Source organism: Podarcis tiliguerta, assembly GCF_965153285.1.
Source record: "Podarcis tiliguerta genome assembly, chromosome: 8".
Lineage (NCBI taxonomy): Eukaryota > Metazoa > Chordata > Lepidosauria > Squamata > Lacertidae > Podarcis > Podarcis tiliguerta.
The window spans coordinates 69981293-69996062 of NC_139541.1; the positions used below are offsets into that span (position 1 = coordinate 69981293).

Here is a 14770-nt window from a genome sequence, read left to right on the forward strand (position 1 = left end):
TTACTTGTGAAGCACACAATTTGTACGTTGAGGTCCCTGGAGCAAGCACTCAGGTCTCCACTTGGAGGGGTTGGGGAAGCTGGTGATGTGAAATGCCTTTCTCTGCCTGAGACCCTGGAAAGCCATTCTGCCAGTCAAGAGTAGGCAGCACCGGTCTAGGTGGGACAAATAATCTGATCTAGTATTCAGAAGTCGCCAGGCACATTTTGCATCTAGCTATCAGCTGTGTGTGACCAAGTGAAGATGCCCAAGTGCCAGGATGTCACCTGACGTCTCCTCCATCTGGAAGTGTGTGCCTATCGATCCTTGGGTCTTGCCCGTTTCCACACACTTAACATCACACCCTGTAGAATTATACCCATGATATTTTATGTGCCACAATCAGAACAAATTTCAGGAACCAAAAAATACAAGAGATGGTGAAAGAAGATTGGAAGAAGTTTAAAGATTATTTACAGAAATATTATAAGATCAATGAATGTTAGAATGACATCAGATTGAATATAAAAGGTTATTAGTAAAAAGTCCAAAATTAAAAGACAGAACATTTTAGGATGTAAGATTATTAAGCTATATTAAGTCATTAAAATTAAGACAAAAATTAATTAAGACAGAGGGGAGGGATTTGCTGTTTAAATATATGATTTGGAATACAGGGAAGGGAGGTTCGGGGAAGTCGGAGAAAAAAGTAAATGCAAGGAATATTATGAAGATAAAATTGTTTTTATTTTTGTTTTTTGATATTTTTGGTTGTTGTGTGTTTGTGTGATTGTGCATTTGCTTCTGTTTTTTGCTGTTGTTTTTTCTCTTTCTTTGTTGTTTTATTTTCTGTGTAAAACTCAATAAAATATTTAAAAAAAACAAAACCAAAAATACAACTTTCCAGTGGGGTCTGGCATCAAAATGGCAACTAGACATTTCATTTTGGCAACTGCAACCCTGGTTTAAGGAGCCATTTGGCTCCTAGCTTGTATATCTGAGTTTCTAACACTGGTCTGACCTGGGGTTAAGGCAGCTCCCTGTGTTTAATGCAAGCTAATGAGCGGTTCAAATTCTAATTTGTGAATGCACGCATGAAACCAGCAGGCGGCAGTTACTCGGGACTGATTTAATGAGCACTGCAGAGGTGCAGTCTTGTATATTCATCATCAGTCACAAACCCGCTCTCCCTTTCCTCTTATCATCTACCTGCCTCCCACAATGCGTCACGGTAACATTCCCCATCTCCCAGGCTCTGAGAGATTCTCTGATTTCAGCCTTATCTCCCAGTTCCCATAACAGGCTCCTGCATCATTCACTTATGCAAGGCTAATGGACACACACACTTGCCTGCCTGGGAGTCCGATGATGGAGATCACTCCCGTTCCACTCCAGTGCCGCGGGGGTCAGCATCCACTCTCCTCTGCCCCATTGTGAGCAGCAAGCAAAGCTTTCAAGGGCCTCTTTGACTCCAGCATGGTTCCCTGTCCCTTTGCCCTTCAGAGATGCTGTTTATCTGAGCCGTTAAGGTTGGTGAGGAAAGGTGTGTGAGCCTAACAGACTGTGAGTTAATCATAGAACTGTAGTTGGAAGGGTCCCCAGGGTCATCTAGTCCAACCCCCTGCAATGCAGGAAGACTTGAGCCACACTGCCCATCAGAGTAGGCCGTACCGTGAGCTTGAGAGACCCCATTTCTGGGAGTTCTGCTACCATTTGAGAAGAGAATACCGCAGGAATTGAAGTTACAGGGAACCAGGCAGAGGGCCTTCTCGGTAGTAGCGCCCTCCCTGTGGAATGCCCTCCCATCAGATGTCAAGGAGATAAAGAACTACACAACTTTTAGAAGACATCAGAAGACATTTAGAAGACATCCCTGTATCAGGAAGGTTTTTTTTATGTTTGACATCTTACTGTTTTTAATATGTACTGTAAGCCCAGCCAGATGGGTGGGGTATAAATAATGCAAATAATAATAATAATAATGATAATAATAATAATAATAATTCCTCTGATCCAAGCGATGGCTGTGGCATAAAAGACCGTCCAGTTGTTCCTACCTAAACACTGGTTTACAGCAACACACAGCAGTGTGAACCCATAGAAACCAATCCCCATACTACTGCTAGAGTGCCTCACCTGCACCCGTGTTCCTGTTGTTATTCATAGAATCACAGATTTAGAAGGGATCCCAAGGGTCAGCAACTATGAACAGAGGGCTGCGTGCCCACCAGGGCAACCCTCCAGGTGTTATATCCCAGTGGTAGGCGGGGTCAGAGGGGAAAGCGGGCGGAGCAATGGATGTGATCCTTGGCATATGCTGTAGGCTGTCTTTCAATCACCCAACTGTCCTTGGCTTCTGTGCCTGGGCATGCCTCTCTCCATCTTCCATCCTGGGAGAGGCATTGTCAAGGACACATTTCAGCCAAGACTGTCAGGAACTGGCTAGATGCAGAGGAATGGTGCAAGGCAGCACCTGGGGAACCCCCAAGGAAAGAAGGCTCAGAGCCAGAGGACTGGTGGTGGGACAACCATGAGTGGTCAGGAGGAGAGGACTGGGAGGAGGAAGTGATGCCGGAAGCTGAAGAGGTCACAGGGCTTAGTGAGCAGGGAGTCTGTGGCAGAGAGCAGTCCAAAATCAGAGTCAGAAGCGGAAGCAGGAGAGGAGGGAGGCCCAGAGGCAGAGATGAGTCAGGCTGGTGAAGAAACCAGCTCCCTTCCCTCCTGGTCTCCCAGAACCAGAAGTGGTATGAAGAGGGAGATGGGGACGGCGGCAGAGTCTCAGATTGCTTGGGAAGGACCTGGGAGAGAAGGAGACTTAAGGGCTACAGGGGCAAAATCTACTGGGACGAGTTGCTGTGCTAACAAGGTCTGTCCTCCCGAGTCGACCTTGTTTTCTTGAATAAAGAGTTAACTTCACTGACGCCATGTGATTTATTGCTGACCTGTTCCTGAGACCCACTCCTGACAAGCACTCAAGGAGGTTGCAGAGCTTGGGAAGAGGGGATGTGCCCTGGGGATAGTGCCCAGAGCCAGACAAGAGTGGTGGAGGGTCCCATTCAGCCCCCTGTTCTGAGGTTCCCCAGCCCTGCCTCAGGACATGCAAGCCCTCAGGTTTTGTTTGTGGGCTTCCCCTGTGCCTGGCTGGCCATTTTGCATGCTGGACTAGATAGGTTTTGATCCGACTCAGCAGGGCTTTTTTGTGTTCTTATTTCCTCCCCTATTCCTCCTCCCCAAAATGATGTCGCTCAGAACTATGAAGATGCAGGTAGCTCAGTGCTGAAATTACAAGAGGCTTGCAGGATGTTGCTGGCAGCAGCGGATATCTGTGTCACAGCCGCTAACAATGAGATAACCTTGCCTGCCTGCCTCTCCCCTCTGGACTTTGGACTTGCCCCCTTGGCTTGCTGGACCCAGAAGAGCCTCGGCTCCACTCTCTGTTAGTGGCCAATTTTGCACCCTCAAAAAAACCTGCAGCAGCAGAAACAGATCCTGAAAACCAAGGAGACGAGAACCACCATGTTCTTATCCTCCCTCTGCAAAGAAAGCCGAAGAAAGCTACTAAAAAATTTACCGTTCTGCTGCTGGGGGATGTTGGAAGGAGGCGCACAGAGCCTGTGGGGAGCGAGAGGCCTACGAAGCACAAAAGAAGCATTTAATTATGTATCTCTTCAAACAATTCCCTCTTTCATTTTCTGATGTCGGTCAAAGAAAGGGGAAAGGAGACACAGGCATGGTGAAGTGAACTCCAGCAGTTCTGAAATAAATAAATATCGAAGTAAAACAAAATTAAACCTCCGTTACGGCTGACCTTGTACTAATCACTTCTCTAGCAGTGCTCCTTACCTGTAAACCAGGTTTGTCAGTAGCCTGTCTTTTATTAGTTTTCTTTGAAGCTTTTGTGGTGGTTGCAATGGTTGTTGATATACTACCTTTTCTTCCAAGGAGCTCAAGGTGGTGTACATGGTTCTTCTCCCCATTTCATCCTCAACAACCCTGTGAGGTAGGATAGGCTAGGAAATGGTGGCTGGCCCAAAGTCACCCAAAGAGCTTCATGGCCAAGGGTGGATTTGAATCCAAGTACAACACTCTAACCATTATGCCACACTGGCTCAGAGTTTTAGAACTGCGTATGTAGATTTTTACTTGTATATGCAGCTCGGTGGGCTGTGGGGAATACAGTGGTACCTCGGGTTAAGTACTTAATTTGTTCCTGAGGTCCGTACTTAACTTGAAACTGTTCTTAACCTGAAGCACCACTTTAGATAATGGGGCCTCCTGCTGCTGCTGCGCCGCCAGAGCACGATTTCTGTTCTCATCCTGAAGCAAAGTTCTTAACCTGAAGCATTATTTCCAGGTTAGCAGTCTGTAACCTGAAGCATATGTAACCCGAGGTACCACTGTACAGTGAGTGTCCTAAACCCCTGGCCTACCTGACAGCAAGTCAAATCCAAAGTCCAGGATCAATCCAAGTAGCTAAGCCTGAAGTCCAGCAGCCAGGATACAGCCCAGAGTCAATCAAATCCAAAGCAGAGTCCCGTAGGGGTCCAGGAGCATCCAAGTCAAGGTCCATCAACTTGGGCAGCTGAGCAGACACAGCACCTGAGCTCTGCTTCCCTTTTGTATTTTACATGCAGATTGCAGGCATGTGGAGCTCACCTGTTCTGAGCCCAAACCGGCTGAGGAATCACACCCCTCCTCCCAGAGCTCGCAAGCCCCACCTGGCCAGCTAGGGAGCTGGGCTATGGGCCCTTGGCTGCCTCAGCCTTCTGGAGCACATTGCCTGCTGCTCCCTACGCCTTGGAGCCAGCAATGTTTGTGGAGACAGGGGCCTCTTTGGCTCTGGGGATGGGTCCTACTGCTCTGGATCCTGCACATTGACCTCTATGCCCTTGCCATCCCAGCTCTCTGCGAATACTTCCTTCCCCATCCCCAGCTTGCCCCAGTGTGTCCCAATCCTGGCTTCACCCCTTGCCAGGATCTTCTTCCTCCTCCCCATCCTCCTGCCAGTCCATGACACACAACAGGAAATTCACTCTGCTCCACCTGACTCCCATCACTTGTATCTGACTGGTGGGTGAGCTTCTGGGTTCTTAAGGAAAACAAACTAGATTCCGCAAGCCGTAGAGCGCAGGTGGGCAGACAGGCTTGTGTGCTGTACTTAGCTTTTTACTACAACCCCCCAGATCCATCAATCATAGCCTCGTGCAAAAAGGGAACTAAAGAATTCTGAGCCCAGAAGTGAACTGAGCTCCTACCAAGTCGTTCCACACAAAAATCCACTCCTGGTTATTCCGAGTTTCCTCCATTTCAGCAATATAATTATGGCAGGCTGGGGTAGCTGTTGCTACTACAAACCATAAGGAGTCTGAAATCCTTACCAATCTACTACAGATCACCCAGAGATCTACCTGGTGGGTCCTGAGCTGGTAGAGGATTTGTGGGCATGTTCTACTCTAGAGCATCCTCGTGGTCTCTTGGGTCCCACCTTTGTCTCCTGCCGAAAGAACCACTTGCCAGTGTCTCTGGCACTCCTGAGACAATCTTAGGCTGGTGGCAACTGGGGAAATTGCCCTGTGGTGCCAACCTGACCTTGGACCGCTCTCCTCAAGGTTCCCTTCTGAGGAGCTTCAGATGTCAAGCCAAGACCATTTTACTTGTCCAGGCTATTAATGATTGTCTTTCACAGCCGGTTGAGGTCTTCTGTGTTATTTTTATCGTCGTTTAACTGCTGCTTTTGTCCTATCGTTTTGTGGTCTGGATTCCTTTTTTGGGATGGGAGGATGTCATTTAAATAATTCATGGTTAAAACAAAAATAATGTGTGTGTGTTTCTGCAAGCCACCTAGAGAATCTTTAATTGTGAGGTGGGATGAAATTATCTATCTATCTATCTATCTATCTATCTATCTATCTATCTATCTAGTATGATCTGAGAACATGGTCCAGATAACACACCCCTGCAACTTATTGACTGGGTAGGGATGGGGGGAAGATGCCATCTTTTAGGGAAGATTCTCCAAGAACACTGACAAAGAGCTATACCCAACTCAGTTTTACTCATTGAACTCAATGGACCTATGTTTGTCATGTCCACTCATTTTAGCGTGTCGGCTCTGGGTGTGACTAGCATTAGATGCAGCCAAGGGAGGCGGGGGGGGGGGCAAGGAGGAGCCTCACATGAGAGGCTCCTCACAGTGGGCAGCCTTCCCATGCATTGTCCAGAACACCTGAAGGAAAAAACGATAACACAGCCCTTCTGGGAAGAAGCCGAGCTGAACTCCGTAGGTGTCAAGAAGGATGGAGAAGGCACTAGTGCATGGCTATCAAGTCACCAAGCCTTGGTTGGCAGCATCATTCAGGACCCCCTCGGCCATGAAGCTCCCTAGGTGAACCTGGGCCAATCTATTTCAAAGGATTCTTGTGAGGATAAAATAGAAAGGGGGGGCACAGGGACTAGGCATGCTGTTTAAGCTTCTTGCGAGTGAGATGGGTTGTACGTGTCATAAAAAATAAGCATAGACTCATAAGGGGACCCAAGAGTCATTTAGTCCAACCCTCTGTAAGGCTACCCACAACTGTCCCTAAGTGGTCTCAAACCACCAACCTTCTGGTTAACAGCCAGACACATTGACCCACTGCACCTCCTCAATGGAACAACAGTTTTTGTTATCCTTTGCCAGGATCTATTGGAATCATTAACCGTGAAAGCAGATTTCCTTCGGCCCTCCTGCTATGGCTACTGAAAGGGATTGCTTGCTTTCTGGACCTCTGCAACTCCCCAATGCTAAAAAGGATTAGGCCCAGCCTGGCCCTTTGTGACTTGTGACACGGATCACTCAAGCTCCCTAGTGACGGGGTGGAGGAGACACAGAAGATCACACACTTTGAAAACACTCCCCATATACACACAGAGAGATTCCGATCCACGGTCTTTATTCCGCTCCCTAATAAATAAGCCCCAGCACCTCTGTGGAACCTTGAACACAAAGGATCGTTAACACTGAACACAGCTACAAAACTGGGGGGGGGGGGGAGCCCCCTCACCACAACCTTGGTGAGGGGGAAGAAGGGAGAAAGGGGGAGGTCAGAAACCTGGGCCTTCCAAGGTCTTGAGTCGGGAGTGGAGAACATAGGGCTGGCAGACACACACCCCTCCCCAGGAGGGGGTGGATTTCAAGATTAGAATCCCCCTCAGGCAGTATTTGAAGGGCACCTGGGGCCCTGACTGGCAGTGCAACCTCCTTTTAAAGTGACAGTACAGCTAGGCCTTGGCAAAGCCCATTTGTTGCCTTGGAGACGGGCCTAGGAGGAATCGGGCAAAGGAGTCCTGGAGTCTAGGAACGTGTTGCTGTCCACATGGGAGTAAAAAAAATAAAAATAAAACCCAGGAGCCCCGACTCTGTGGCCACTGTGCTGCACTCCTTCAGACTGCCCTCCTCTCCAAAAAAAAAAAGCTGTGTTTGGCATTTTCATTGCGGAAAATAACGGATTAGGGCAGCTGGCACAGCAGAAACCTCCCAAAGCCAGAAAGCTTTCGGCATAGACTGGGGTACTCCTGGACTCACTGCCCACCCCCACACCAGTGATGGAAATGCATAAATAGGATTACTGGTGGGTTTGACCCAGCTGCCTTTGGCTCCCTTGCCTGGGCATGCTCTTAAGTCAGGGATGGGGAACCTGTGGCCCTCCAGATATTGTTAGACTCCAGCTCCCATCAGCCCCAGGCACCATGGCCAGCAGTCAGAGATGATGGGTGCTGCAGTCCATCAACATCTGGAGGGTCATCCCTGCTCTAGGTTAACTCTCACGTGGGCAAGGGGCACAGAACCCCCTCAAGGGTCTCAGAAGCTCTCCGACTTCTGTAAATCAGATTTCTGGCCATATAATGTTCAGGGCCATGCCTACCCTTTCCCCCTTCTGTCAGAGGTAATGTTGTCGAGAAGATCCCTTTAATAAAACAATCGGGCTCGCCAAAGGATGGAAACAGGAGGAGAGGGAGCAAGGAAGGATTCAATACGGACTCTTGGTTTCCCATCTCTCAACCACTTGTGTGTGTGAGAGAGAAGGAAATCGCAGATCGATTGCCCTCAACATGGAGGAGGAAAGCGGGTCCTTGCTGTCCCAGCTGTTGGGTGAAATCTCAACACAAGAGATACAGGCACCGCCACCTGTCCACTAAAGTTCCCAGTCACACACACTCCGAACAACAGCTGGAAAGAAGGTAGAGAAAGGATGCTGGAGCAGCAGAAGTCAAAAGCTCTCTGGGGTCCTGTGAGGAATATAAATAGCACTTAAGGGGGGAGGGGATAAAATGAAGTCACTGCAGAGACCCTCAGAGAGAAGAAGAGAGAAGGAAAATGCTCCGGGAGAAAGACCCCCGAAGCAGGAAAGTGGTGGCGGTGGAATCCATCACTGCGAGTGGCACTCTTGAGGCTAAGGTCCAGCCGTTGGTCTGGCGAGGAGTGGAATGTCGTCCCCTCGGTCGCCCGCCGGCCACGGGAGGTGGGTGCCACCGACCCAGCAGCAGTTTCGGAGCAACATCCTTGGGAGAGAGGGAGCGCTGGGGGTTTCACTCCGGCTCTAAGGGGGGCTCGGCCACCGTGATGCCCTGGTGCAGCTTCTCGAGGGAGATTTTCATCTGGAGGGAAGAGGACAGTGTTAGCCCTGCGAGTGAGGAGTGCTCATTGTTAGCAATGAGGCCCAGGGGCGGTTTTATTCTCAGGGCCTGTGGTAGCCGCAGGGTCTCCTTCCCAAACCCCATCTGTTGTGGTGCAAACAACAGCTTCAGAGAGTGGGATTTCAACTTGGGAAAATGGCTTGCGGGCGGCAAAGTTTAGGAAACCAACTCTGTCTCAGCACCATAATTCAAATCCTCCCCCCTTCACCTCACATCTCCTTAAGGCTGGAGGGGGAAGAGAAACACAGAGTAACTCCGGGGTTTGTGAAGACTGAGAAAAGGAAGCCCAACACAAATATTCCTACATTAGCACTGAAAAGGACTCAGTCCTTTGTGCATCCCAATGCAATCATGTGCAAAGGATTTGTGTTTTTCAAATGCTCCAAGCATGCAGAAAACACCATTGCCAGAGATTCCCCTGCTGTCTCCAAGGCCCCCAAACATTACCCAGGGCAGGAGAAGGGGAGCTGGTGACACAGATCCATCTGCCAACCAAAGAAGTGACTAGGACTAGATACGCCCCCCCCCAACATCCTCTGTGGAAAAATGGTGCTATTGCCATTAACTTCCACTGGGTAGGGCTAGCTTGGACCAAACTGTGGGATGTAACATCAATGAAGCAGTCAAACACAACATTTCCTGTTTGCCCAGAGTGGACACACAGAGGAATGTTGATCCAGCCAGGTGGACTTCCTCTCGCATCCACTTCCTGTCTGGAGCATCCTCCCCCTGTGTGTGACCAGGTAGATGGGCATGACCCTAGCAGACCCTACAAATGGGCTGGTCACACAGCCACCTTCCCTTTTTCGCCTTTTCTCTGTCTTGCCTTTTGCTGTCTGCTGGCTCTGAGCCAGCAGCGCATGGGCTCATGCCTCACAGAGGATGAACCCACACTTTTCTCTGTAACTGTAACTACAAGATATAGCCTGCCTTCAGGAGGGCTGTGAACTGAACGTAAGTAAACATTATCATTACTTTTAAAGGAAGACTGCTGTGTCATTATTGTTTTTAAGAGGGAAACTAAAGGGGATTTACCAGGAACAATCCAATGTGGACAAGCCAGACTGGATTGCTTAACTCAAATGATTCTCACGAATCCATCAACTAGCTTCCAGCAATGTACAAGGGAATGTGCTCTACTAGCTCGCTAGCGTGAGTGAGGAAGGATAAAATTTAATCAATATATCCTCCCCTACTATCCACAACATTCCCACACAAACAAGAGTGTTCAAATTAGCTCCCCATTAGCGCCCTCGCGATACCCCAAGCTGCAGACCTCACCTCATCTAGAAGCTCCACGGAGGCCTTGAGGATCTGCTTCCACTTCTGAACCTCCACACTGTGAAACCGCTTCTGCAGCTCCAGGATCTCAGCCCATTCAGATGCCGTTTGTGGTAGCTTTCTGCCAGGGAGGAGAGAGTGTGTACTCTTAGCTGCAATCAACAGGGAAACGTCTTCAAAGCCCCCCTCATCTCCATGCCTTATGTGCTCCTCCACAGTGCTATTGCTCCTACGCCACAGACCAATTCCACAAGGCCTCTGTATTCTTAAATGCAGCCCACTTTCCCCTCTCACCTCCTTTCTAACTGAATGTTGCCAACGCATTTAACAATTTTAACAATTTAACAATTGCTTCAGATCATAAAGGTAAGAAAAGGTCGCATTCTTCACACTTCTCTCTTGGATCCTTACCCACTGGAGAGCGCATAGGCCTGCCATGATTCAAAGGTCCGGGCTGTGTGCTCCAGAGACCAGAGCCTGTAGAACAGCATCATATTCAGGATAACCAAGACCACAAGGCTGGAGAGAGAAAGAGAGAGAGAAATGGCTTGGAAGGAGAAGGGACCACTTGGGCCAAGCTCTTGCTGAAGCAGCCAACCCGTGCCTGGTTCGAACCACTTCAGCCTCTACATTTAAAAGACAAACAAGTGGAAATTTATAATGTCAAAGAGAAGCATTATCAGCCAGCTTCTCCCTGACATGCTACTCTTCTACATGAAGGGATCTATCTACTTGTCTATATAACATATATATTCAACTATGGGGTTATACACTTCTTCTTGTCCCACTGTTCCCCCCCCCCCCAGGGAAAACAGCTCTTTAGCGCTCAATCGAAGCAAAAATGATGTTTGCTCTGATTTAATACTGAAGGGTGGATTTCCCCTGGGAAAGGAGCGTGGCATGAGGAAAATCGCTCGGATCCATGCCTAGAAAGTGTGAGTCAACAGGGCAAGTGGAAGTGTGGATGAGCCCCTGTGTTAACTCAGGAGTGGGCCACTGAAATCAGTGGACCTAGCCTAGCCAAGTTCATTGATTCTGGTGGGTCTGTTCTGAGAAGGTCTAGCATCAGAAACAGCTCGGTGGGCGGTATCCAACAAAGCAGTTCCATGAGCGCAAGGGCTTCTGGCTGCACAGTGGAACCTCCCATCACCCTCCCCTCTAGGAGCATGCCCTAAATCTATTCTCAAGTTTCCCCCAATCCTCCAGAGCATATCTGGGGAAGATGCAGGGGGGTGCAAGAGAGGAAGTTCTGCTGTGCAACTAGAAATCCTTGAGCTAACGGAACTACTTTGCTAGATACCGTCAGAGGCAGCCAACAAAGTACCCTCCAGACGTCATCAGCCCAATCAAGCTTGGTTAATGTTCAGCGGTGATGGGCGGTAGAATATCCTGGGGGGTGGGCACCATGTTGGCATTCAGCCAGGTGACACACATCCTCTCAAAACAGGTTTTTCAATTCAGTCAGAGGTGTTCTAGGCCACTGTGGGTCCCCCTGTCTAGTTATTATTGACTTACAAGGTGTTAGGAGCAAGGGGAAAGTCTTCCTCCTTATATCAGGTCAGGCTATTTGTCCATCTGGCCTAAAATTGTCTGTGGACTGGCAAGGTCTCAAACAGAGACTTTTCACATCGCCTGCTACTTTTTGCTTGCAATAGCACAGGTAGAACACGGGAACCTCACTGAGCATGTGTTTTGTAAAGCACATGTGCTCTGCCATGGAATTATAGCTCTTCTCCGTGTGTTTTAACTTTCTGGAGCTATCCACGCATGTACCAGGCACTTCTGGCTCGACTGCGGAGCTATGGCCCCTCCCCAGCTCCTTCAGCCTTTTTGCAAACAAGAGAACCCAAGTTCAGGCCCTGCAATATTGCTCAGTTACATTTGGCTCTAAGAAAGAACGCACAACCCTTTGCAGCTTCCCTGCTCAGAGCATTAAAAATACAAGGCATGAGTGCCTATTAGTGTACGCTACGCTGAGTGGATGATGCCAGCATCTGACATCTCTCTTTGGGAAATCAATAGCATGTAGCTCATTAGAGCGCAGTATTTAAAGAAAGTAAATGCAGGGATTCAACACAGATGCTGGTGAGGGTGGTTGAGACAGAGCATGGGTCTTTAGCTTAAGTGGTAGCAAGCATTCTCCCCCTCCCCCCCTTGTTAGGAAAACAGCCCGATGCGATAAGAGACAATAGTCTGTGATGATCCCTCCAGGTTAGTTTTTAAGTGATCAAGTGGAGGCTGCAGCGATAATATCGAAAACGTACAGATCATGTTGCAAATGCACTGTGTGAACTCAGCCTGAGCTGAAGGACAGCAATATACAACAAGACTTGATCCCTGTGTAATCCATGATTTTGCACATTTTTTTTTATATTGGATGCAAAATGCAACATGCCAGTAGTCTTCTTTCTCTTTTTCTCACTTTCTTTTGCATTCTCTTTGTTCGATTTTATTTCTTTTGCATTATCTCTCACTTTCTTACTTACTCTCTTACATTCTCTCTTTCGCATTCTTTCGCACTGTTTTCTTTCTCTTTTGCTTTCTCTTTCACATTTGCTTGCGTTATCGCCTTCTCTCTTTCGCATTTTTCTCTTTCAGATTTCTTTCTTTTGCATTCTCTCTTTCACATCCTTTTTCTTTTGCAGCCTCTCTTTCTTTCTCCCTCTTTCACATTCTCCCCCCCCCCCCCACATTTTCTCTTGTTCTCTCTCTCTCTCTCTCTCTCTCTCTCTCTCTCTCTCTCTCTCTCGTAAAATCCCTGGCTCACAGATTAAGCTTTGATCATGTGAAGGCAGAGATGGGGGTGGGGTGAGGGGTCAGAAGCCACAAGGAAGAGAGAAGAGAGGGGCTAAGCAGGCCACCCAGCTGTCGAGGGACACAACTTTGGTGTGTCATGAAGCACTTTGTTCCTTGCCATATCTGCCAGGCACAGGCAAAGATATGGAAGCAGTATGCAACTTTGTATAACTTAGCCAGAGTAAAGAACTCAGGCTATCTGTCTATGGATCATTATTTTCCTTTTGCTTTGAATTCAGATAAAAGCCCCGAGTACAAGACAACCAGTAAGGGAAAAGGGGCAAGCAGGGGAGGGTGCAGGGAGAAAGTGGAGGACAAAAGGAGTGGAGGAAGGAATGCACAGACGAGCGGAGGATGACAAACAGGCTCAGGGACAGGGAGCCAGAGGAGATGGTTGCGGCGGCAGGGAGGAGGGTGGCAAGAGCATAAGCGGTGAGGTGTTGGGGTGTCATCTGTCAGCATCCAAAGCAAGGGATGGTGTTTGTGAGTCAACAGCCGGGTCAGTGCAGGATGGGGTTCAGGTTAGGGGCAAGGTCCAAAGGGGGCCCGAGGCAGAAGCACAGTTGGGGGAGTGAAACTGGCATACGATACCTCACACAGATCCTGTGCGGAGGCAGCGGTGGAAGAAGGAAAGAAAGAGACGTGTGACGCTTTGCTCGTGCTTCCGGCCCGGGGAAAAAAACCCCAAACAAGCAGGGGATCCTATCCTGAGTCTCTCCCTTTCCCCCGCCCCCCAAATGCTCACCATTACTATTAAACAAGCAAGGCTGCTGACCCTGCTCTTGCGTCTTTCTCGCGGCAGAACAACACACAGAAATGGGAGGGCGAGGTTTAAGAGACGCAGGAAGCTGACTGCTACCAGAAGAAGATCACGTGTCGATTTCATCCAGTACTGGCTGCTCACAAGAGGCTGCGGCTCTCTGGGGTCTCAGCCACAGTGTCTTTCTGAAGCCCCAGGGGCCAATCTGCATGCAAAGTGTGTGCTCCGCCCCTGAACCAGGGCCCCGCCCCTTACCCAGCACAAAGAGAGAAAGTGGTGAGTGAAAACCTTCGCTTCGTGCACTTTGAGGCATCGGGCTGGATGTGTGCGATGCACTAAACATGGCAACCGTGGGTTGTGGGCTGGTGCTCACCTTTAAAGCCCTAAACGGCCTCGGCCCAGTATACCTCAAGGAGCATCTCCACCCCCATTGTTCAGCCCAGACACAGAGGTCCAGCTCTGAGGGCCTTCTCAGCAGTGGTGCCCTCCCATCAGATTTCAAACATAAAAAGCTACACAACTTTCCAAAGGCATCTGAAGGCAGCCCTGTATCAGGAAGTTTTAAATGTCTGATATTTTACTGTGGCTTTATAATTTGTTGGGAGCTGCTGGAGCAACCCAGTCATATGGGCGGCATGCTGCTGCTGCTGCTACTACTACTACTACTACAGTGGAACTTCTGTGTTCGAGCGTCTCAGAAGCTGAACGTTTCGGTTTTCAAACGCTGAAAACCTGGAAGTGAATGCTTCCGTTTTCAAACGCGCCTCAGAAGTCGAACGGCTTCCAACGCATGTTTCTCCATTTTCTCCATTGAACTTGCAGCAGCCCTTTGCGCCTTGGTTGTCGAACGTTTCAGAAGTTGAACGGTCTTCCAGAACTGATTACATTTGACAACCAAGGTTCCACTGTATGTATTTTTATTTTTATTTATTTATTTTTAACTATTATTATTATTATTATTATTATTATTATTATTATTATTATTTCCTACGCTTGTCCTACACAAGAACAGGTTGTGCTCTTACTTTGCTTCCCAATCCAGCTCACGTCTACACTGCACATTTAAAGCACTCTTATGCCACATTAGCAGTCATGACTCCCCCCTCCCCCCGCCAGCTTCCTAGCCGGTTGACGGTGCTGGGAATCGTACCCTTGCAAGGAGTCTCCTAACAGTTCTCAGCACACTCAAAACTACAGTTCCCAGGACCTTGCGGGGTCAAGACTATTAAAGTGGTGCTAGGGCACTTTCAGGTATGGTGTGCGGGTGCTTTGCTAGGA

At 48.7% G+C, this 14770-nt stretch overlaps 1 protein-coding gene across 5 annotated transcripts in view; it reads right to left on the reverse strand.

The window, feature by feature from the left end:
- Positions 1-6894: 6894 nt before the first annotated feature.
- GRAMD1A (GRAM domain containing 1A) overlaps positions 6895-14770 on the reverse strand; it is a 51775-nt gene continuing 43899 nt past the window's right edge. For all 5 annotated transcript variants that reach the window (XM_083455123.1, XM_083455121.1, XM_083455120.1 and 2 more), the window contains 3 exons: positions 10348-10455; positions 9937-10057; positions 6895-8616 (listed from right to left, as the gene is read on the reverse strand). In XM_083455123.1, coding sequence (XP_083311249.1) covers positions 8548-8616; positions 9937-10057; positions 10348-10455 — 298 coding nt within the window. In that variant the 3' untranslated portion in view covers positions 6895-8547. The remainder of the gene's footprint in view (positions 8617-9936; positions 10058-10347; positions 10456-14770) is intronic.